The sequence below is a fragment of the Coenobita brevimanus genome, chromosome 71, assembly GCF_032717465.1.
Source record: "Coenobita brevimanus isolate Jiangsu-jjx chromosome 71, ASM3271746v2, whole genome shotgun sequence".
Lineage (NCBI taxonomy): Eukaryota > Metazoa > Arthropoda > Malacostraca > Decapoda > Coenobitidae > Coenobita > Coenobita brevimanus.
Window position 1 is genome coordinate 49,918,546 of NC_137024.1, and position 24,166 is coordinate 49,942,711.

General features: G+C 46.5%; 1 protein-coding gene across 1 annotated transcript in view; it reads left to right on the top strand.

The window, feature by feature from the left end:
- LOC145406639 (acetylcholine receptor subunit alpha-like) overlaps window positions 1-24,166 on the top strand; it is a 606,054-nt gene that overhangs the window by 420,848 nt on the left and 161,040 nt on the right. The window contains exon 4 of the mRNA XM_080277717.1: window positions 19,761-19,941. Within this exon, the coding sequence (XP_080133843.1) occupies window positions 19,761-19,941 (181 nt within the window). The remainder of the gene's footprint in view (window positions 1-19,760; window positions 19,942-24,166) is intronic.

A 24,166-nucleotide genomic window follows, 5' to 3' on the forward strand; every position in this document is an offset into this window, starting at 1 on the left:
TGTCCAACTCTAATGCAAGAGTTAACCGTTACTCCCAGTCTTTCATTCATGCAACAGGTCAGCTCTGGAACTGTCTCCCTCTGTCTGTATTTCCTCCTGCCTATGATCTCCAGTCTTTCAAACGCAGTGTGTCCAGGCATCTCAAAATGATCGGATCTTGAATTTGGCTCTCTATTGTATTTTGTTTTTCTCTTGGAGGGAACTGTTACTGCGGGCTCATGGCCTTTGGTTCCTTCTTCCTCGCATAAAAAAAAAAAAAAAAAAAAAAAAAAACTAATGTAACTATTCTGTGAGTTAGAGACAAGGATAGTAAACATGAAGGCAGGAGGGGGGAGATGAAAAGGCTGAAGAGGGAGGGAAAGAGGGGAAAATGAAGGGAGGAGAGAGGGAAATGGGAGTACTGTATGGATCATGAAAGTGGAGTTGGAAGAGAAAGAGGAAATGGAAGGAGGGGAAGGAAAGAGAGGAGAGAAACAGAAAGAAGGAGAAGGAAAGAGAGGAGAGAAACAGAAAGAGGGGGAGGGAAAGAGAGGAGAACGAAGGAGAAAGGATATGGAAGAGGAGGAGGGGAAGAGAGAAGGGAGCGGAAGCAGGAGAAGACCGGGGTGAAATGAAAGAGGAGGACGGAAAGGGAAGAGGAGGAGGGGGATGGAAAGAGGGAAAACAATGGCGAGGGGAAAGAGCCAAGATAAAACAGGAGAAGCGGAAGAGGAAAAACAAGGGAGGGGAGAGATGACAAAGAGGAAATGGGGGAGGAGTGAAAAAAGGGAGCAGAGAGGAGGAGAATAAAAAGGAAGAGGTGAAGGGAAAGAGGGAAAATGAAGGAAGGGAAGAGGAAAAGAGGGAAGATGAAAGAAGACTGGGAGGTAAAGAGGGAAAGCGAAGGAGGGGAGAAAAGAGAGGAAAGAGGGGACAGAGAGAAAAAGAAAGAGGAGGGAGAAGACAAAGGGGAGGAGGTGGAGGGATATTGGAAGAGGTGGAGGGAAAAGGAGGAATGGGAGGGAAAGAGGGGAACACAGGGGAAGGGAGAGAAGATAGCAGAGGAAGAGAGAGAGGGAAAGAGGAGAAGGGGAGGAAAGGGGTGAGGAACAGAGAGGGAGAAATAGGTGTTTAAAGAAAGAAAAAGAAAGAAAGTGGACACGAGAGGTAGAGAGGGGGTAAGGGATGAAAGAAGAGGAAGAGGAGGAAGGAAGGAAGAGGAAGGAGAGAGAGAGAGAGAGAGAGAGAGAGGAGAGGAACGAGTGATAGGACAGTGAAATGGTGGTGGATGAGAAAAATGGGAGGCAAGGAGAGAGAGAGAATTGAGAGGGAAGGGAAGAAAATGGCAAAGAAAGAGGAAAGAAGAGGAACTGGAGAGCATTTTGAGAGAGACATGCGGGATGAGAGGAGCTGGGAGGGAAATAAGAAAAGAGGAGAGAGAAATGAGAGGGAAGGGGAGAGAAATGGGACAGAAAGAGAGAAATGGGAGGGAAAGGAGAGAAATGGGAGGGAGAGGAGAGAGAAATGAGACGAAGGGAAAGAGGAAGAAGAGGAGAAAGGAGAGGAGAAAGAAACTGAAGAGAAAAGTGCGAGAAATGGGAAAGAAGGAGAAAGAATAAGAACGAAAGTGAGAAAAAGAGGAGGAAAAGGAAAGAAAGAAAAAAGATATAAAATGAGAGAAAAGAGAGAGGGAGGTGAACAAAAAGAGTGGAAATGGAATGAAAAGAGAGGAAATAGAGGGAGGTGACGGGAAATGGTAGGGAGAGAGAGAAGAATGGAACAGATCAAGCAACAGACTTTACCCTCCTCCCCCACCCACCCCCTCCCAGTATATTATGTACGCCACGAGGGAGGGGGAGATGCCCCCACTCCTTCCCTCCCTCCCTGTAACCTTCCTCTCCCTCACCAGATTTCCCCCACTCCCTGTCAGTCCCCTTCCTTGAATTCCTGCATCCTCCCCTCCCCTCTCCCCTCCCCTTTCCCCTCCCTTACCTGTTCTCTTCACCCCCTGCCCCTTCCCTCATCTCCCTGCAGCCCCCCCTCCCCCTCATTAATAGTTCTCTCTCCCTTTCTGCCGGCTCCCTTAATTTCCCGCAATTTTCCCTCCCATCCTCCCTCCCCGCAATCTTCACCCCTCTTCTTACCACCCCCACACTCTCTCCTTCTCATCTCCCCCCCCCCTTTCCTCCCTCCTATCCTCCCCTGCACTCCCTCCTCCCACTCTTCCAGACTAATTCTCCCTCCTCCTTACCACCTCCCTCTCCTCTACACAACCACCCCTCCCCCTCACTAGTACCCCCCCTTCCTCCCCCTCGCCTCCCCCTTCCATACAGTCCACCTCGCTTTTCTTCAAGTTATCACTGTTTTGTCTCCCTCACTGTTTCTTTCCCTCCCCTCCTCCTTCTCCCTCTCCTCACCACTTTCTCTCCCCCCCTCCTCCCCATCCTTGCCATTCTCTCTCCTTCCCCCCTCTTCCCCATCCTCACCATTCTCTCTCTCTCCCCCCCTCCTCCCCCTCCTTACCATTCTCTCTCCTTCCCCCTCCTCCCCATCCTCACCCTTCTCTCTCTGCCCCCTCCTCACCATTCTCTCTCTCTCTCTCTCTCTCTCTCTCTCTCTCTCTCTCTCTCCCTGCCTACCATTCTCTTTTTTCTTCTCTCCCTCTCCCATCCTCAACCCTCTCCCCATTCTCTCTTCATCTTTTCCCTCCCCATTATTCTCGCCCTCACCATTCACTCCCCCATACTCCCTGCCCTTATATTCATTACAGTATCTGACACGGCCTTATCCCTCATCCTCCTAATAGCACTTTTATATTACCTGATACACCCACGAGGGTCTTCCTCTCTAACCCCACTCCCCACACCATCCCTCTTCCTCTTTCCTCCTCGTTCTGCCTCTCCCTCATGTCTTCTCATTTGTCTTCTCCTTACCCATCCCTCTCCTCTTTCCTCTTTTCATCTCATCCTTATACTCCGTCCCCGTATTTATCTTTACCCCACTGCCTCCTCCTCCTCCTCCACCTCCTCCTCCTCCCCCTCCTGTGCATTTTCCACACGGTGTCTACAGACGCCTCGTTAACTCAGCGTACCCGTACTTAATATCATGTGTTGATTATTTCTGTTTTATTTTACTTTATTGCTTTCCCTTTCATGTTATTCAGACTGGTAGTGTTATAGAATGTAACATTTCCTTTTCAGTCTTTCCCGTGAAATTTCCGTGTCAGTTTTTCCATGCTGCAAGGTGGTCCTTCTCAATTTTTCCTGCCAGTTTTAACTTGAGGGTTTGGAGGCGGGGGGAGGCTTCGTGCTTTACTATCCTCATCCTTCAGCGAGGTCATGTAGTCATGGTCTGCTCTGTAACAAGCAGCCTTGAAATGACCGTTAGGTTTGGTGCTGTTTGCATTCCGTTGTATTCCTTTGTATTCCTTCCAGTGTCCCTCTCCTTTTGCCTTGCCGTTCCCGATTTTCTTTTCTCCACCTCTTACCTTTCTCTCCCTTTCCCTCCTCCTCCCACTCTCCCTTTTCTCATGTCCCTCCTCCTACCTCCCTTCCACTTCCTCTCTTATTTTCCACCTCTTCTTTCCCTTCCCGATCCCCCTCCGCCTTCCTCTCCTCTTCCCCTTCCCTTCCTCATTCCCAATACCCCTTCCCCTTCCTCATCCCCCACCCCTTTCCCCTTCCCCTACCCAAGGTCAAGTGAGAAACACTAGACCTTGCCCCTCCCCTCCCCATTCCCTTTCTTTCCTCTTCCCCTTCCCCTTCCCTTCTCTCCTTTTTTGTCTCCCCCCATCTTTCTCTCCTTCCCCTTCACCCATTTTTCTTTAATCTCCCCTTCCCCTTCCCCCTCCCTTTCTCTTTCCCCTTCCCCTTCCCCCTCCCTTTCTCTCTCGCCTTCCTCTTCTCCCTCTCTTTCTATTCCCAGCCTCTCTTCTGTTATTTACTCTCTTCCTCCGTTCAGACTCTCCCTCCATCCTCCCCTCCACCCCCTTCCTCTTCCCCTCCCCCTCTCCCTCCCTCCCCCTCCATCGTTATTGAGGAGGCAAGATGTTTGAGTCACCCCCAATATCTAGTGAGAGAGAGACAGACAGACAGACAGACAGACAGACAGACAGAGAGGGGGGGGAGGGAGAAACAGACAGACAAAGACAGACAGATTGACAGACAAAGCAAAGTGGAGTTTGTGTGTGTGTGTGTGTGTGTGTGTGTGTGTGTGTGTGTGTGTGTGGTCACATTCGTCCATACACATCCACACTAGCAGACAAAGGCTCACACACACACACACACACACACACACACACACACACACACACACACACACACACACACACACACACACAAAACCCCAGAACTCCTCACCTCCAAAACTCCCCACCCCCACACACAACCCCACCTCCCTACAAACCCCTCCCTCCCACACCACCACTCCGGCTTACTCCAAGATTTATGGCTCACGAAAATACGAAATTATGGCCGGTCGGATTTCTCTATATATCAGTGCAATCTCATTTTATAGTGGGTCTCCATCTCCGACCTCCACCTCCTCCTCCTCCTCCTCCTCCTCCTCCAGTACCCCTGGTTCTGGTCTTCGTCTCACCCACCCAGTCCTCTTGAAATTCGTCGTGGGGCAGCGTTCCTAATCCCCCCTCTTGGTTTTATAGGTTTGATTTGCTGTATTTTTGGTTTTGTTTATGTTTGGAAGGATGGATTGGTTGTGAGATGAGTGTTGTTGGTTGTGATGTCTGTGGTTCGAGGTGAACAAAGTAGATATGTGGGTGGGTAAGTTGGTCGGTAGGGAGAGAGAGAGAGAGAGAGAGAGAGAGAGTCACAGTCATGCAATGTAGGCTATTACTGTCACTGTCTTTGAGAGCTAGGGAGTGGAGGGTGTGCATTAGCCTGTTCGGCCTTAAACATTCTTCCTTGGAATCCGAAGCCACAAATCACACTGATTCCCAGAACGTACTAGATTCTGTATCCTCGCAACCACTAGACGATTATTATTTGCTGAGGGGAGAGCTTTCGGACGAGAGAGATTAGACACAGCCTTCATTAACCCATTAACCCCTTCACTACCAGCAGACTCTCAGAAGCTGAATAAAATGCCTTGAAATAGCAAGATTGGAAGAAAATTGCTAGAACAGATACTAGAGTCTAACTTGTCACAAGACCTGCTAATTATTTTATACCCTGCTCCCTGTGTAATCAACCCTGTCAAAACGGTAACAACTGACACCATTTTATCGCGTTTGAGGTATGGGGCCCGGAGGCTGGTCTACCGCACTCCAGCACGTTTAAGGGTTGATGACCAGTGTGCTTCCCTTGGTGGTAATGCATGATCGAAAAGCCTAGAATCAATGGAACGTCGCCATTCCGATTGGGGCGTCCTAACCACTACCCCACCAGAAACCATTAAAAAAAAAAAAAATGCGAAACCCAAAACGCATCCACTGTACAATCAAAGACAAAAGTTCGCTTAGTATTTCACCTCTTTATTTTCTCACTTCCTCTGTTAGCTAATACTCTTAAACTGAAAGGGACTAAGAATATTTTCCTCCCCATAGATGCTTCTCTTTGATATTATGCGTCAGGGAGGAGAGTGACAGCTGTGCCTTAAGTGTGAAGGAGACGCAGTGCAAGTGGAAGCGAACTTTTGTCCCCGGATGTACGCATATAAGGCATTTTGTGAAGGAATGTTTGAAACCTAGGCCAAGACGAGGTGGCGCCGGGCTCGTAAATAGCGCCTCGTAAATAGTTGCCGAAGAGTTTTGCATACGAGTTTTACGGGAATAGAGCCTCTCGTAAGCTGCACTTGAGAGAGAGAGAGAGAGAGAGAGAGAGAGAGAGAGAGTTAGGTACTTTATTAACCCCATCTCTACTCGGGTGTTGTCCTAACGTGAATAAAACCGTCTGGTAGCAGCAAGAATATAACACAAGGGGCAAAACTAAACGAGGGCCATTCAGCCTTCAACACTATGATGACAGTTGCTACGGACGGACGATTATATTCTGAAATGGGGAACTGTCTCACTGTACAGGGATTAGATAAAAATCCCCATTAATCCCTTTCACCAGAGAGATGTGATTTTAGTGGAATAAAATCATCAATTGACAGAAAGAATATAAAGCATATCTTTGTAGTTTATTTTTTTTACCCCCAGACGATTTTCCTTAACTGAAAACAAAGGTCTAGTGCTGAAGGGGTTAATAGAGGTACTATCTGAACCCTCCATTTCGAAAGAGCCTGCCCTATGCCGAATAAAACTAACGGAAACATTCGTGGCCGGTGTCAAAGGGCCCCCAAGTTCCTCGTCTGGTGTAACCTCCGTATAATAGTCTTACAACCACCAGGTGATTGTATGCGGCATAGAAGGACACCTTGTTTATGACGCTGTTAAGGAGGGATCATTATCCAACCCCAGCAGTTCGAAAATCCTCTCCTCGATTGAATAAAATCATCTGGAGATAACACGAATAATATGAAAAGAACGTCAACGTACTGAAAGGGTTAAGTATGTTGTCAGTGTGAGAATGAACTGTAAGCCAACCCTAAATATCTTCACTAACCTTAATAGAATCGTCGGACGGCAACAGGAAAAAACAAAAGAATATCTTTTGCTTTTTTGACCCTTTCAGCTTGGGAACATGTTCCATCATTTATTACTGTTACATCCAGATGGATGTGGAGAGGGACGCCATCATGTGGTGTCACCACTGTAACCAGGTGGCTCTGCTGGCCGGTGATGCAAACGTCATTCAGCTCCCTCTCTATCACCGAAAAAAAGGATGGTGGACTCAGAGGGTCAGCTGCAGCCTGCAGGCCACAGGGTTCACGTTCAAGTAAATCTGGAATAAATCAAAAACAGCTATAGCCAGAGTATTTCATTCAGCTTCAGAAAGGCATCTCTTACTGAGGGAGTTACGAGGCTATGGTCGCCTCCTCCAGCTCGAAAATCTCTGCTAACCTAATAAAGTCGCACGGAGATAGAGAGAATGAAATAAGATGGTACGTCCATGGGATGAAGGGATTGAATTTACTAAAAGTCGCGTGAGGACAGCATAAATAAATTTAAAATGGTTATTTGTTTGCCTTGTTACCCGCGTGTGCATACTGGTGGCTCGCTTGTATGGAATGTGTTGGTGTTGCCTTAATGCTTGTCTTGGCTTTGGCGACGGTGCTGTATTATTCATGTGTGAGAGAGAGAGAGAGAAAGAGAGAGAGAGAGAGAGAGAGAAGGGGTAACCACAGATACCGTATTGTGTATTAATGAAACGTATCCCTCAGTACAACGAAAAGACCGGAAAGCATAGCAAAAGGCTCTCTCCTGATCCAGAGCTAGAAAACACAATGAAGGAATGAGAGAGAGAAGGAAATGGGTATGGGAAGATGGGAAGAGGCAGAGGTGAGGAGGGGTGGGAGTTAGGGAAGGTGAAAGAAGAGGCGAGGAGGGAGAGATGCTTAGAGAGGATTGGAGGGAGAGATGTAGAAAAGGGAGATGGCGTCAAGGATAGGAGATGGAATGGCTGGAGAAAAAGAGACAGGGGGAAGGTAGTAGAGGAGGAGAGAATAAAAGGAGGAGGGGAAAGGGAAGTGTGTGGAAGGGAGGAGAGGAAGGAAAAGTGGGTTGAGAAAAAGAGAGGTATGAAGGAAAGGGGAGAAAGAGAGGGGGAAGAGATATAGATGGGTGGTGGGTGGGAGAGATGGAGGGAGGGAGGGAAAAGGAAGTGTAAGGGAGAGATACGGGGTGGATAAGGGAGAGGAAGAGAGATCTATGAAGGGAGGGGGAAAGGAGGGAGGGCAAGGGGGGTAAACTCTCCTATACACCCCCCCATATACACCACACCATACACACCTCTACACTACCAGTAGCTTTCCTGCCACGTACTGCGCCTTCATTACCTAATCTCATTCCTTCTCACTAAGCCGCAGGAGAGAGAGAGAGAGAGAGAGAGAGAGAGAGAGAGAGAGAGAGAGAGAGATGGATGGATAGGCAGGTAGTGAGAGAGAGAGAGGGATTAAGGAGAGGCTGATAAAAGGAAACTGAAGGGTCATATGAAAGAAAGGAGTAAGGTAGAACGGAGAAGGGGAAGGGAGGTAGATGAGGAAAGGAGAGTTGACGAGGAAGGTAGAAGAGGCGGGTTACACATGGAGGGACTGATAGAGGAGAAGGTAAGGGGAGAGGGAGGGATTGGGGAAGGGAGGAAAGGGGAGTTGGAGGAAGCATGTGTGGGTGGGTGAAGGTAGGAAAAAGAGCGATGCGAGGAGGTGTAAAGGAGGGAGATAAGACTCACGCTTAGAGACGGAGAGATGGATGGAGGGAGGGGGGAGAGATAAGGAAAGCGGAAGGGACAGGCAGAGAAAGAGGGATGAGACGAGAGGAAGGAAATAAAAGAGACAAGCCTAGAGATGGAGAGAACGAAGAAAAAAAAAGTTGAGGGGAAGGGAAGAGGTAGAGGGGGGAGGCAGAAAACAAGAAAGTGGAAGGGCGAGACGTAAGAAAGGGTGGGGGTTAGAGGAAGAAAAGGGAGGGATGGAAAGGGAAGACAGGGAGATATGGAGGGAAATAAAAGCAACAAGAAGAGAGGTAGAGAAATCTGTGGAGGAGACATAGAGGGAACGGAGATGGATGGGAGGAAAGGGAGAGATGAGAGGGAAAGAGAGGAAGGTAAAAGGGAGGGGGGTAATATAAACTGCAGGTATACTGACTGATGGAGAGAGAGAGAGAGAGAGAGAGAGAGAGAGAGAGAGAGAGAAGGGGGGAGGAGGGGAAGGAGGGTGAGGGAGAGGAGAGAGGTAAAAGAGACAGGTTTAGAGATGGCGAGATTGATGGAGGGAGGGAGGGAGGGAGGGAGGAAGGCAGAGGGTAAGAGGCAGTTTGAGTTGGAGGGAGGAGGAAGGGAGGATGGAGGGTAAGGGATTGGTTTAAAGGGGAGAGGGAGGTAGAGATCAGAGAGAGAGAAGAGGGGGGGGGAGGGGAGTAACAGTGGAAAGGAAAACAGAGAGAGAGAGAGGAGTGGAGTAACAGTGGAAAGGAAAAGAGATGGTTAATGCATCAGAAATAAAGGATGCGAGAAAAGGAAAAAGGTGAAGGTAGAAGTAAATAAAAGATAGAGATAAATCATAGGCAACCCTCCGCTGTTGCAACCCTCCATCTGACCAATCACATACCCCCGCCTCCCTGCACACCTAACAAGCACGTAACGCCTCCCCTCCCCCCCCCCTTGTATAACGCAGAGACTTTCGAACTTAAAAATTTCAGTGGTTTATCCATGGTAATAATGAAGTTATGAGCAGCTTTGATGAAATGATGACTCGCTTTTTTCATATAGACAGCCATTTATTATGATGACATAACAGGTACAGTTACGGCACTTCATACATAATTACAGTAGATATTCATATAATCATTTATCATGTATATACCATTTCTGCCTCCTAGGTGTCATAGTTGCAAAGTTATAATAGAAAAATGCATTAAAATAATCAGTTTTATGTATTTTTGCAAGTTCATAACATTAAATAATCTCATGGCATCCTGACTACCAAAAGGCACCAGGAGGCATATTAACACATATTCCTGGAGAGTTTGAAGCCTGTACCTGTATTAGTTTCTGCCTAGCCCGGAAACGAATTTTTTTTTTTTCTTACTTTTTCATTATTTAAAAAAATACATAAGACGTAGCATTCTACCAATCGAAAGACACCAGCTGACCATAAGACACATAACTGTGTGAAGTTTCATTGCTCTGTAGTGAATACTTTCTGAGTTCTGGCCCGGAAACGAAATCTCGACGCCTGGCCAGTCGCCCTGCCGCCCAACTCTACGGACGGACACCTACAGTATTGATCTTAGTGATATGAACACTCTCCTCTGACTTTGTCAGGTGGAAAGTTAAAAAAAGAAAGTAAAGGTAGGCCAAGATAAAATTGGAAGAGAAAAGGAGATAAAATAACAGGAAGGAAAGCTAGAGAGAGAGAGAGAGAGAGAGAAAGAAAGAGAGAGAGAGAGAGAGAGAAGGGAAGACCATAAAAAAGGGAGGGGAGAAAGATAAAGATGTAAGACAGAGACTCCAAGAATAATCGGAATGAGAGAGACAGACAGACAGACAGACCGACAGCGACAGACAGACAGACAGAAACAGACAGGAAACAGAGGGGAGGGAGGGAGGGAGATTGAAAGGAAGTGAAATAAGAGAAAGACAGAAAGAAATGGATAACTGAAATTTATTACAGACAACTGAAGAGTGGGGCAAAAGAAAGGGCGGGAGGGGGAGGAAGGGGGGAGAGGGAGGGAGGGGGGAGAGGGAGGGGAGCGGAAGCAAAGGGGGGAGGTAGAAAGACTGAGAAAAAGAAAGTGGAAAGAAGAGAGAGAGAGAGAGAGAGAGAGAGAGAGAAAAGGAAGAGAAATGTATAAGTTAATCAATTGGACGAAAGGAGGGAAGGACAGAGGAAGGAGGAAGAGAGAACTACAAGAAGGGGAATCAAGAAGGAGAAGGGAGGAAGGTGAGGGAGGGAAGGAGAGGGGGGAAGTGAGGAAGGGAGGGAAGGAGAGAGAGGAAGTGACGGAGGGAGGAAAGGAAGAGGGAGGGAAGATCGTTGTGTAAGTAAAAAGTCTTACTTAGTGAATTATGGGTGAAAGAGAGAGAGAGAGAGAGAGAGAGAGAGAGAGAGAGAGAGAGAGAGAGAGAGAGGACATAAGCGCATAAGGCAAAGCAATCATCACCAGACCTATTGATTTTTTCCAGACGTTTTATTGTATAGGCTAAGATCTTACTAAAGTATTTGTTCTGAGGGTTAAAGACAAGGATAGCCACGAAGAAACACTCCCCCACCCACCAATCCATTCAACCGAAGGCGGCAGGAAAAAGTGAGAAAGAAACCACGGGGCACAAAGGAACTGAGTGATAGGTAATGAAACTGAGTGATGCATAATGAGTTTTATTTTGGTTTTGTATTTATGGTGTTTATCAGAAATGTATGGATTGGAGAGAGTGTGTTTAGTAATGTTAGTATTGTATCACAGTGTACGATGTTACAAGGCAGTGTGTGCAAGAGAGCAAGGGGAGAGAGAGAGAGAGAGAGAGAGGAAAGACATGGGCTGTTAAAAGTGCGTGTAGGGAGAATTATGGAGGGGAGGGTGAGGAGGAGGGAATGGGGAGGAGCAGAGGCGGGGAGAGGAAGAAGGGAGGGGGAGGGGCAGTGATGTATGGGTGACGCACAAAGACTTAGAGGAGGGGAGGGGAGGGGATGTAGGGGAGATAAGAGGAAAGGAGAGGTGAGGGGAGGAGGGGGAGATGAGGAAGGGAAAAGGGAGATTGAGGACTGTATGGAGGTGGAAGAGGTGGGGGTGGGGGATGGGGAGGGGGTGCTGGGGAGGGTTATGAAATGAGGGGTAAAAAGGGGAAGCGAGGGGAGGAATGTAGAGAGGGTAGGGAGTGGGAGGGAAGGGGAGGAGGAATGGGAAGAGGTAGAGAGGACGGGGAAGGAGCGGATAAATGTATAGAAATGAGGGGGAGAAAAAGGGGAAGGGATTAGGGGAGGAGAAGAGAGTATATGGGTTACGGAAAGAGGGAGGAGAGGAGATAAAGGATGCAAAGAGGGAGGGAGAAGGGAGAGGGAAGGAGAAGGCGTAAGGGTAGTAGGGGAGGGGAAAGGGAGGAGTACCTAGATGCGAAGGAGGGTGGGTGAAGAGAGGGAAGGGAGGGGAAGGGAAAATTTTGAAATCAGCGGGAAGGGGAAGGGAGGAGTTTCGAGATGTAAAGGAGGACAGGAAGAGGAGAAGCGGGGAGGATGGTAGTGGGGGAGTGGAAAGAGGGAAGGTGAGGAGTGGGGGAGAGGGAGAATAGGGAAGGAGAGGAGTGGGGGAGTGGAAAGAAGTAAGGAGAGGAGTAGGGGAGAGTGGAAAGAGGGAAGGAGAGGAGTGGTGGAGAGTGGGAAGAGAGAAGGAGAGGAGTGGGAGAGAGGGGGAAGAGGGAAGGAGAGGAGTAGCGGAGAGTGGAAAGAGGGAAGGTGAGGAGTGGGAGAGAGGAGGAAGAGGGAAGGAGAGGAGTGGGGGAGAGTGGGAAGAGAGAATGAGAGGAGTGGGAGAGAGGGGGAAGAGGGAAGGTGAGGAGTGGGAGAGAGGGGGAAGAGGGCAGGAGAGGAGTGGGAGAGTGGAAAGAGGGAAGGAGAGGAGTGGAGGAGAGTGGGAAGAGAGAAGGAGAGGAGTAGGGGAGAGGGGGAAGAGGGAAGGAGAGGAGTGGGGGAAGAGGGAAGGAAAGGAGTAGGGGAGAGGGGGAAGAGGGAAGGAGAGGAGTGGGAGAGATGAGATAAAAGGTGAGGGAACCGGAGGAAAGGATGAGGAGGTAGGGAAGGGGGAGGGAGAGAAAGGAGGGAAGAAACTTAAATTGAGAGGGGGGAGCAAGATGAGGGATGTAGACAGATTAGATAGATGAGGGGAAGGAAGGAGGGAGGGAGGAGGGGAGAGGGAGGACGGGTGTGTGTGGGATGGATGGAGAGTGGAGGAAGGAGAGGGTGAAAAGTAAAGAGAAAAAAGAGGGAGGGGGAGAGCTTGATGAAGAAAAGTGAGAGGATGAAAGGAGGTAGGGGATAGGGAGAGGGGAGGGGAGAAAGAAGGGGAAGGTGGAGGGGGCAAAATGTGTGGCGGAGAAAAGGAGAGACAAATGGCAGAGAGAGAGAGAGAGAGAGAGAGAGAGAGAGAGAGAGAAGTGAGTTAGTAGGGGAAAGTGTAAGTCGATAAGAGAGTGAGACTGAGAGAGAGGGCGCGAGGCAGAGGGAGAAATGAGCAAGAGAGCTGAGGATAGTAAAGAATTACGTAATGTTCGGAGAAGACAAGAAGTTAGTAAGGAAATTATCGAGAGAGAGAGAGAGAGAGAGAGAGAGAGAGAGAGAGAGAGATCTAGCTTTCCCTCTCCCTCCGTTCCGTAATTTTCATCACGTTTCTTGATTGACGGTTCCTTCCTAATTGAGAGCAGATTCGTACAGACTCCCATTTTCTCAGCCCTGTCTCTATCTCTCTGTCTCTCCCCTCCTCTGTGACTCTCTTTTTCTCTATTACTCTCTTTATATGTTTGTGTCCTCTCCCTGTCTCTGTGGCTGTCTTACTTTGTGTGTGTGTGTGTGTGTGTGTGTGTGTGTGTGTTTTACATTCTGGGTGCTTCTTGTTTTCCTGCCTCTGATTCTCCTTGATATTCTGTGTCCCCGTCTGTCTCCTGTCTTGCTGTCTCTGTTTCTTTCTATCTCTGTGTCTCTTTTCTTTTGCCACTTACTACCATTCTCTTTCATGTTTTTTCCATCTCTGTCTACCTTTACCTCTATGTCTTTTCTGTGTGGCTGTCTGTTAATTTTGTCTGTCTTTCTTTCTCTGTATCTCTCTCTCTTGCATCACTTTCTCTCTCTGTGTATATCTCTTATTATCTCAATCCTTATCTGTCTCTGTCTGTCTCACTTTTTTTTCCATTCTTACTTTCTTTGTTTATGTATGTCACTGTTTCCATCCTTCTCTGTCTCTTCTTCTCCATCTCTGTATCTCCCTCTTCCTTTCTTTTTTTCTTGCATTTTCTTATTTCTGTCTCCTGCTTCCTCCCTCAGTTTCATTTTCTTTATCCTTCTCCCATTTCTTCTTTTCTCATGTCTAGTCATCTCTCTCTCTCTCTCTCTCTCTCTCTCTCTCTCTCTCTCAAAGAAAGGAAAAAGTAAGGAGAGAGCCACATCAAGGAAGAGCGAGTGGCAAGAGAGAGAGGAGTTAAAAGCGGGAACAATAAAAATCGGACTCAAAGGGGGAGAGAGAGAGAGAGAGAGAGAGAGAGAGAGAGAGAGAAATAATATTGACATGGTTGGTTGAGACGAGGTGCGGAGAGAGAATGAAGGAGGGACAAAGAGAGGAGAGAAGGAATGCAGGAAGGGGGAAGGAAGGGAGGAAAGACGGAAGGATGGAAGGGGAGAAATATGGAAGACGAGCGAGTCGGAAGGAAAGGGGGATGAATGAAAAAGAAAGTAAGGACGAAGAAAGGAAGAAACAAGGAAGGTATGAATGAAGAAGGAAGGAAAATTGGAAAGGAAAAGACATGAAAAGAGAAGGAATGAAGCAGTTAAGGAAGGAAGGAGTAGGAGAACCAGCGAGTGTAAGAAGGAAAAGAAGGAAAAGAAGAGGAATGATGTGAAGAAAAAAGTATAATGTGGTAAGGGGAAAATGAAAGAAATATAAAACAAAATGTAATATAAGAACAAAGGAAATTCTCTCTCTCTCTCTCTCTCTCTCTCTCTCTCTCCACACACACACACACACACACACACACACACACACACACACACACACACACACACACACACACACACACACACACACACACACACACACACACACACACACACACACACACACACAGAACATTGATAATATAAAACAAAACAATACGTAATGGAACTGGATATAGAAAATCCATAAATATAAATGGAGAAGCCATAACCTCATTTAAACCTCAGGGAGAGAAATTCTTTAATGAATGTGATGATCGAGAAATCCCGGTAATCTTTAAAAGATGATAAAAACTCGCATCATTACTGAATAAATAGGTAGAAATACAGAATTACGTGTTAAAATGAAGATTTAATAATATAACTTGAAACTAGAGACAGCGAGACGGCGACGGAAGTGGAGAAGGTGGAAATGAAACGGAGATGCTGAGAATGGCGTTAATATGGAAATGAAGAGACAGACGATGATGTGACAGAAGAGGTGAAAGAGTGGACATAAAGATGATGATGAAGAGTAGGTAGAGAGAAGTTAATGAAATGGAGAAAAAGACGGTGAAAAGGTGAATACAGTAACAGACGGCTTAATAAAGGCATAAGAAAGAAGAAGATACGAATTGTGTTTAGTCCTGCTCCATCCACTTTAACTTGACCTAAACTTGCACTCCCTCTATCATGGATGCTGAACTGTAACAGGATATTAATAGTAGATAGGATGCTAGTGACAAAGAAGTGCTGCGGAAGGGATATCATACTGTGTTATGCTGGCACTTAGCTGTAGCAAGAGATATCGCTGCAACTAAGGTCAGTCACGAAGAAGTGCTATGGAAAGGGTGCAGAGCCGTAGTATTGTCTTGTCTTATTAGTGTTGTTACAAGAGATTAGCATTAATGTATATTCTTTTTACTGTGTATTGACTTAAAATCATCATCTCTATCTTGAATGCTGAGCTGTAGCACTATAATAACACTAGATTATGATGCCTCTCACGATAAAGTGCTATGGAAAAGATGTAGAACTTAGTAAATTCTCTTCGCTGCTAATTCAGTACGTGAATTTTATCTACAACAGGATGGAAACGAGGACCAGGTTAATGTGAAAGAACTATCAAATATGATCCTGGTCACGAAGAAGTGCTGTGGTAAGGACGTAAAGCCATAATTCAGTATTGTCTTATTCCTCCAGTGAGTTGTTACTTTAGATTAACAGTAGTATATATTGCTGGTCTTGAAAAACCGCTAGGGTAAGGATGTAGAGATGTAGCATTGCCTTATTGTGCCATTGATGTACGGTAGGATGTAAACACCAAGATATGCGAGTCACGAAGAAGTGCTGTGAAGAAAATGTAGAGCCATAACATAGTCTTACTCGTCACTGAGCTGCAACAAGATATTAACATTAGAATATGTTACTAGTCACGAATAAGTGCCATGGAAAGATTATCGAACCGCATCATTGTCTTCTGCCTCGAGCTACTGAAAATAGGCCACAAAGGGACGAAAACCTGCCCCAAGTTAAGGTGGACGAACTATAGTCACCTGTAAGTCAAGAGGGCGTCGGAAGTAAGGTGTGAGGGTAAGACAGGTGACTCCCCGTAATAGTTTGGGGAAGTGTGCTAGCTTCATCACAACACACACACACACACACACACACACACACACACACACACACACACACACACACACACACACACACACACACACACACACACACACACACACACACACACACACACACACACACACACACACACACACACACACACACACATTGATGTAAACAGATACAAGCACCTAAATACCCAAACACACATTATCACACAAAGAGGCACACAGTCACACATGCACACAGTCAAATTGGGAAGTATATGAAGTAATGGAACTGCCTTGTTTGCACACGCTTTTGCCCGATTAGGATTTCACTAGATTTTAATATTATATACCTGCCTCACACCTGACTCCTACCTGCCCCGCACCTGACTCTTACCTGCCCCACACCTGACTCTTACTTGCCCCACACCTGACTCTTACCTGCCTCACACCTGACTCCTACCTGCCCCACACCTTACTCTTACCTGCCCCACACCTGACTTACCTGCCCCACACCTGACTCTTACCTGCCCCACACCTGACTCCTACCAGCCCCACACCTGACTCTTACTTGCCCCACACCTGACTCTTACTTGCCCCACACCTGACTCTTACCTGCCTCACACCTGACTCTTACCTGCCCCACACTTGACTCTTACCTGCTTCACACCTAACCTACCTGCCTCACACCTGACTTACCTGCCCCACACCTGACTCTTACCTACCTCACACCTGACTCTTACTTGCCCTGCCTCACACCTGACTCATACTTGCCCCACACCTGACTCTTACTTGCCGCATGCCTGACTCTTACTTGCCTCTTGTCTTACTCTTACCTGCCCCACACTTGATTCTTACCTGCCTCACACCTGACTCTTACCTGGCTCACACCTGACTCTTACCTGCCGCACACCTGACTTACCTGCCTCACACCTGACTCTTACTTGCCCCACACCTGACTCTTACCTGTCTCACACCTGACTCTTTCCCGTCCCATACCTGACTCTTACCCGACTCACACCTGACACTAACCTGTCTCACATCTCTCGCTTATCTGCTTCACACCTGACTTTTACCTACCACACACCTGATCCTTACCTGCTTCACACCTGACTCCTACCTGCCTCACACCTGGCTTATCTGCCTCACATCTGACACTTATTTGTCTCACACCTGACTCTTACCTCCCTCACACCTGACTCATACCTACCACACACCTGCCTTACCTGCCTAACACCTGGGTTGTATGTCCCACACCTGAATTAGGCTACCTGCCCCACACCTGACTTACCTGCATCACACCTGACTCTTACCTGCCCCACACCTGACTCTTACCTGCCTTTCACATGACGCCTACCAGCCTCTCACCTGACTATTCCCAGCCCCACACCTAACTCTTGTCTGCCTCAAATCTGACTCTTACTGCCTCACAACTGACTCTTATCTGTTCCACACCTAACTCTACCTGCCTTATACATGACTTTCACCTACCTTACACGTGATTGTTACCTCCTCACACTTTACATAGCTCACATTTGCCTCACACCTGCCTCATACCTTGCCAATCACACACCTGCCTCACACCTGCCCCACACGACCTACCCTACACCTGACTGAAATAGCAAGCACATTATATATTTACCTCTTCACTATGGTTACGTCTCTTTACATTTTTCTTTTGTTACCACCGTACGATTTTTTGGAACTATCGTAAAACCTTTTCTGTTCAGCTTGAGAGGCTTTTTCAACAGGTGGGTGTAGATATAGCCTTGCTTAACCCTTTCAGTACGAGAGGTCTTTCTTGAGCAATAAATTCGTCCCGTGGTAGTAATGATAAATAAAATAACAAAAGTACAGCATCAGAGTGAAGTCTTCAGTCTCCTCCACAAGGAAAGGCGTCCCTCTCAGTAAATAATTAAACAGGTGAGTAAATAAATAAATGGAATTGTCGTTTGGTAACAAGAATAAGGAAGGAAAGTAAGCCACCATAGTGAATGGGGCCAAACGCATCCAGTAGTAAAGGCCTTCTCCATAAAGCAAAATAAAATGGCCAGGTAACAGTAGGAGTAAAGCCGCCCCCTCCCCACCTGTCCGTAATTCCCAGGTGACCGCTGTAATGAGGTGGCGCTGGTGATTGGCTGGCTGATGGGCGTGATTGTGGTGGGGATTGAACGCGGACGTGTGGGGGTTGTGAGCGTAGTGTTGTGATTGTTTTTGCTCTTGTATTATGCTGTTGGTAATTGTTGTTGCTGCGGAAGTGTTTGTTGTTGATTCGGCTGTTGACCATAATTGTTGATGCTGTTATTCATGTCTTTGTTTTAGTGTTGTTGTTGTATTTGTTAGTAATGTTGTTGTTGTTGTTGTTTGTGTTGTTGAAGTATTTGCTATTGTTATTGATGTACCGTTTATTGCTGTTGATGATATTGTTGATATTGCTGTTACTGGTGTTCCATATTTATTGATGCTATTACTGTTGATGATGTTGATGTATTCGCTGTTATATTGTAGGTATTGTTAGTGTTATTTATGCATTGCCTTTTGTTTTGTTATAGGCAATATAGTTACAGGTATTGGTGTTTTGTTTTTATTTATTTTTTTTTTTTTCGGTGGGTTCATGCGTTGTTTTTCCTTCCTTTGTGTTGTTTATTCAGTTTATCACCATTCTAATTGCTAGTTCTTTCTACCGTAAATTTGTTCCGTAATTTTTTCCACTAGTATTGTGTTGATGGCCATTACTCTTTTTATTCTAGGTGCTTAACACTTATTTCTTTTGTTATCGTATACGTAATAATTGATACTGCAGTAATATTGTCACTAGGTTTACTGTTAGCTATGTATGTTTATGTAGGCTAAGTTAGTGCAGTAATGTAGGGGTGAACTAATGCTTGGTACCTCTCTTGCCTCCCTGCCTCGCCCTGCATCCCTGCCTCACCCTGCCTCTCCCTCACCATGCCCTCCCTCACCCAACCTCTGCCTCATCTTGCCTCTCCCTTACCCTGCCCCTCCCTCACCCTGCCCTTCCTTACCCTGCCTCCCCTTCATCCTGTCACTCCAATTTTGTCTCTCCCTCACTCTGCCGCTCCTTCTACCCTGCCCCTGCCTCACCATGCCCTCCCTTACCATGCCTCTCCCTCACCATGCCTCTCCCTCACCTTGCCCCTCCCTCACCATGCCCTCCATCATCATGCCCCTCCCTCACCCTGCCCGTCCCCCCTTCTCTCTCTCTCTCTCTCTCTCTCTCTCTCTCTCTCTCCCCGTCACCCTGCTACTCCTCCACCCTGCCTTTCCATTACTTTACTGATCCACCACTTCCACACCCTAAACTTGTCTAACCTTTCCTTTTCACAAACTTCTTCAAAAATTTCCTCCCTTTCGCCTTTCCCCCTCCCCGTCCCTCACTGCCTCAACCTTCTCTCACTCCTCCTCCTTCCCCTACCACACCTCTTCAACATACACCGACCTCCTCTGTCTCCCAATCTCCCCATCTTTCCCCCTGATATCTCCTTCCCTTCTCCCCACATTTCCGAAAACATCCCATGCGTTGCCCCTCCCCTCGACAACTCCCTCTCACCTCCTCTTTCATCTTCCTTTGACTTTTCCTAACATGATGCACCTCCCACCCACTTATTTCCCCTCATCTTCTTCCCTTTACCTCTTTTTTTCCCCTTCCTCTGTCATCTACCCTCAATTATACCTCCACTATACCTCCCCCAATCATTCCTGTCCTCCTCTCCCCAATCCTTCCAAACCCCTCCTGTTACACATCTCACATCCCAACCCCACACTTCTCCAAAACCCCACACCTTCCCCAACCCTCTCCAAACCTCTCATAATCACACCTCTCTCACCGCAACCCCAAATATCTGCCCAAACCCTACCATCTCACCCCGCCCTCCCCAACCCCTCAAACCCCCTTCCCCCATCCTCCCCAACCCCCTGTAGTGCTGACGGGAACTTCGAGGTGACGCTCTCCACCAAGGCCACCCTCCACATGAACGGCCTGGTGGAGTGGAAGCCGCCCGCCATCTACAAGAGCTCGTGTGAGATAGACGTCGAGTACTTCCCCTTCGACGAGCAGACCTGTGTTATGAAGTTCGGATCTTGGACCTACGATGGGTTCCAGGTGGGTGAGATAGATAGATAGAGATAGTTAAAGAGACAGATAGATAAAGAGAGAGGGGGGCAGCTTGAGAGACAGTGCTAAATATGAGAGGGAGTGTAAACAAAAAGATATGCGAAAAAAAATGAGAGGCGTGGGTTATAAAGTTTAGTTCTCTGGCCTTCAGCGAGTCCCAGGTGAGTAGGAGAGAGAAAAAGACAAGAGAGAAAGAGGTGTGTGTGTTGGGGGAGGGGGGAGGAAGAGACACACAAGACGTATGCTGGAGAAAACGAGAGTAAGTTATAAAAAGAAAAAAAAACAAAAACAAAATAAGGCGAGATAGTGGCGTGTGTGAAGTGATGGGTTACAGACGGACATGGGATCGAGGAGGGGAAGGGGGGAGACAAAAGAACGGTTTTAAAAAGGTGAAAGGAAGTTAGAAAAAAAAAAAAAAAAAGTAACCAAATGTGGAAAGAGAGAGTTGTGTGTAATTCTTGCCGTTTGGACCTACGACAGATAAGATGCCGTAGATAGATAGATAGATTGATAGACAGATACACAGATACATAAATACAGAGAGGGAGAGAGTTAGTGGGAAGGAGATGGGAAGGCTGGAGTGAAATAAGGGAAGGGAAAACGAGAAGTAATGAAAAGAAATGAAAGTCAGTCGATAGGAAGGTAATTTAATGAGAGAGAGAGAGAGAGAGAGAGAGAGAGAGAGAGAGCGTGGGGGAAGGGGAGAAAGTGAGAAAGTTAGTAGCAAAGAAAGAGACACAAAAAGCGAAGAATGAGTTGTGTGTGACGAAGTTCGGCTCTTGGACGTACGATGGGTTCTTGGTAGAGAGAGAGAGAGAGAGAGAGAGGTGAAACAGAAAAAATAAGAGGAAACGTTGAGTAAGAGCGTGTGATATTTAAAAGGAAACAGTAATAAAGGGAGAAAAGAAACGGATAAAAGGGAAGGAGAAGGGAAGGAAGAAGCCGTCAAAAATGAAAAGGAAGAACTCGAATAGAAAGAGAGAGAAATACAGACAAAGAGAGGAAAGGAGAGAAACACAACAGAGAGAAAGGTTAGAAGATGGATTAAAAAGACGGGCAAGGAAGGTTCGATGAAGAGAGAGAGAAAGGAACGTAAAAGAACGTAATAAAGAGATAAGAAAGAAAAGGGAACAGAAATAAAGAAAGAAAAAATGAGAGGAGAGATCTAAGCTATTTCAAATGTCTGGATGGCCAAAATTTATTATCAGCGTCATGTTTCACTACCAATTACAGTATGTCTAATGTCTTCAGCCCGAGAACGCCATAGCGATTTTATTGATTTATTCATTTTAATTTTGTCCCCTGGCGATTTTTTTTTCCACGATAAGAAAAACAAGTTCAGCCTTCATTAACCCCATCGTCACCAGGGGCCTGTCTTAAGCAAATAAAATCGTCAGCAATGGGCAAGAATAAACTACAGCAAAACGTCACCTAAGTCAAAAGTTAATCACGGTACACTAAGGTGCGTCCGGTAGATTTTTTTTTTCCCCATATTTAATGCCTTTCGTCGATTTGTCTTCACCTGACGGATTTGGGTCACTCCCATAACGTGTATATTATGTTGCAATTCCATGAGATTCTGTGAGCCTTAAAAGATAGGAATGAATCACCTTGGTTGCTAGTCAGATCGGCCCTCCAGACTTACTACATTGGATCATCATCTCAGCTGAAAGGGGTTAATGATCTTCGTCAGCTGAGAATAAACGTGCTATGACTGTTAGAAGGAGTACGTGTTTTTATTCTTATTATTACACCGTCATTTCTGTGTAGCTCAAGAAAGATCTCGCCCTTGAGGGTACAAATACAATCTTCGTTACCTTTTTCAGTCATAGATCTTGCTGTTTGTGTGTGTGTGTGTGTGTGTGTGTGTGTGTGTGTGTGTGTGTGTGTGTGTGTGTGTGTGTGTGTGTGTGTGTGTGTGTTTCTCCAGACTATTTTCCCAGCTTACAGTAGACCACGTACAGGGCGGGGATTTGAATGGGCAGGAGGGGACAAGGATACATACTAATCCTGAAAGTGCAAGGCTTTCCCTCAGCTGTACAAAATTGTCTGGTGTCAGCCTGAAAAAGAATACAGAGACAGGATTACACCAGTCTAGCCTGCATCGTGGACCACAACGCTGCGAAATCAACAGAAAATCGAGTTAAAAGTTGAAATTATTGAAGCTGACTCTTCGGTGTCAGCATGAAACGAGAGAGAGTGAGAGAAGGGGAGAGAGAGAGAGAGAGAGAGAGAGAGAGAGAGAGAGAGAGAGAGAGAGAGAGAGAGAGAGAGATCATTTTAGCCTGCATGATATATCTGGTGGCTGGTAAATCTGTCTAAAGTACGGTGGTAGTAGGAGATTTGGCCCCCTTGTACGTGGTAAAGTTGGGTGCCCCTGGGATGGAGGGAGGCGGGAAAGTTGTGCAAAGTTACATAGATACGAGAGAGAGAGAGAGAGAGAGAGAGAGAGAGAGAGAGAGAGAAATGGAACAAGGACGAAAGAGGGATAGATGAAGTGAGGGAAGGGAAGGAGGGAACAGAGAGAGAGAGAGAGAGAGAGAGAGAGAGATGGAACAAGGACGAAAGAGGGATAGATGTAGTGAGGGAAGGGAAGGAGGGAAACAGAGAGAGAGAGAGAGAGAGAGAGAGCAGTAATTAGGGAGATGAGGGAGAGAATAAGTGAATAACCGTGATTACCAAGGAGGAAGAGAGGGAGAAAAATGCGTTAATTAATACTCGTCGCCAGCTCCTATGACTCATATCGTCTGGGGTTAAAACAGAATCCTAGAGTTACCCCCACCATGAGAGAGCTAAAGAGGGATTTGTGACACTGACCAGCATTGTGGACGTGGGTTGGGTTGGACACGCTTACCCTTTGACCGTGATGCATTTTTCGGTGTAATTATTTCCAGACGATTTTGTTCAGCTGAGGAGAGAGACTTCGAACCAGAGGGGTTTGATGTGGCCTTCATGAACTCCTTCCTTACTGGGGTGTTCTACCACGCTGAAGAAAATCGTCTGATGGAAAAGAGAATAAAATAGGACTTCTTCAGACCCCGTGGTGTGAAAAAGTGAAGGAGTGAAAGGCAGGGGAGAAGGAGGAAAGGAAGGAGGGAGGGTAGGAAAAGATGAAAGAGGTAAGGAAGGAAAAGAAGGGAGAATGGAAGGTAGAAAGGGGGAAAGGAAGGAAGAGAGGGAAGGGGGGAGGATTGGAAAGGGGAAAAGAAGGAAAAGAGAGTAGAAGGGAAGAAAGAAAGAAAGAAGGAAAGGAAAGAAGGAGGGAGGGCAGGAAGGAAGGAAACAGGGAGACAGAAAGGAAGGAAATAAAAGTAAGAGTATTAGACAAGGATTTCTCTTATCGGCCTCGAGTACATCTAGTGCCAAAGTTCGACGGTGGATCTTCAGCTGATTGGGGAGAGAGAGAGAGAGAGAGAGAGAGAGAGAGAGAGAGCGTGATTTGAAGGGACAGAGGGGTCGGAGAAGAAAGGGAATGAAAGAGGAGGGTGACAAGGAGAAGTGTAGAATTGATGCTGACAAGGAAAGAGTGGAGGGGAGAGGAAGGAGGAAGGGTGAGAGAGAGAGAGAGAGGAAGAAGGAAGAGGAAGGGTGTGTAGGTGAGTTAGAGGAAGAAGGAGAAGGAGAGGGAGTTTATAGGAAATACATAGGAAGTACAGAGACAGGATGCCATTTGGATTTAAACGAGGTTATCTCTTGGGGTAAAACTGGTTACATTAAAAGGTTCTACCCAACATGCGAGAAAAAGATGAGACTCTTCCCCTCCCACCATTCGATGCTGCATAATAGAAGAGATAGAAACACGTCATGATTGTTGGAAAGAACAGGATGGTTACTTTTATTTTGAAGACACAAGGGGAAATATTGTTATCTCTTAATCAGTTTCTGGTTTACAGATTTTAGGTAAAAACACAGAAACAGTTGCAGAATGCGGTCGTAATTAAACTGTCGTCTTACTTTCGTCTGTCGACACGGAACCAACAACACTCTTTTACCTAAGGCTTACACTGGCCATGTTATAGTTATCTAATGGAAATTTCAGTGTGCCTGTTGCCTTTTTACTAATGCGACCGTTTCTTGTGACTTATGTTGTTCCACCGTTCGATTATGGTATTTTTCTCTAAATGAATATTTCATCTTTTACCGTTGAGTTTCTTCTAATAACTTCAGGTCTCAGTATCCCCCAGTATTTCGAACAAGCTTTCTTAATTCCCGT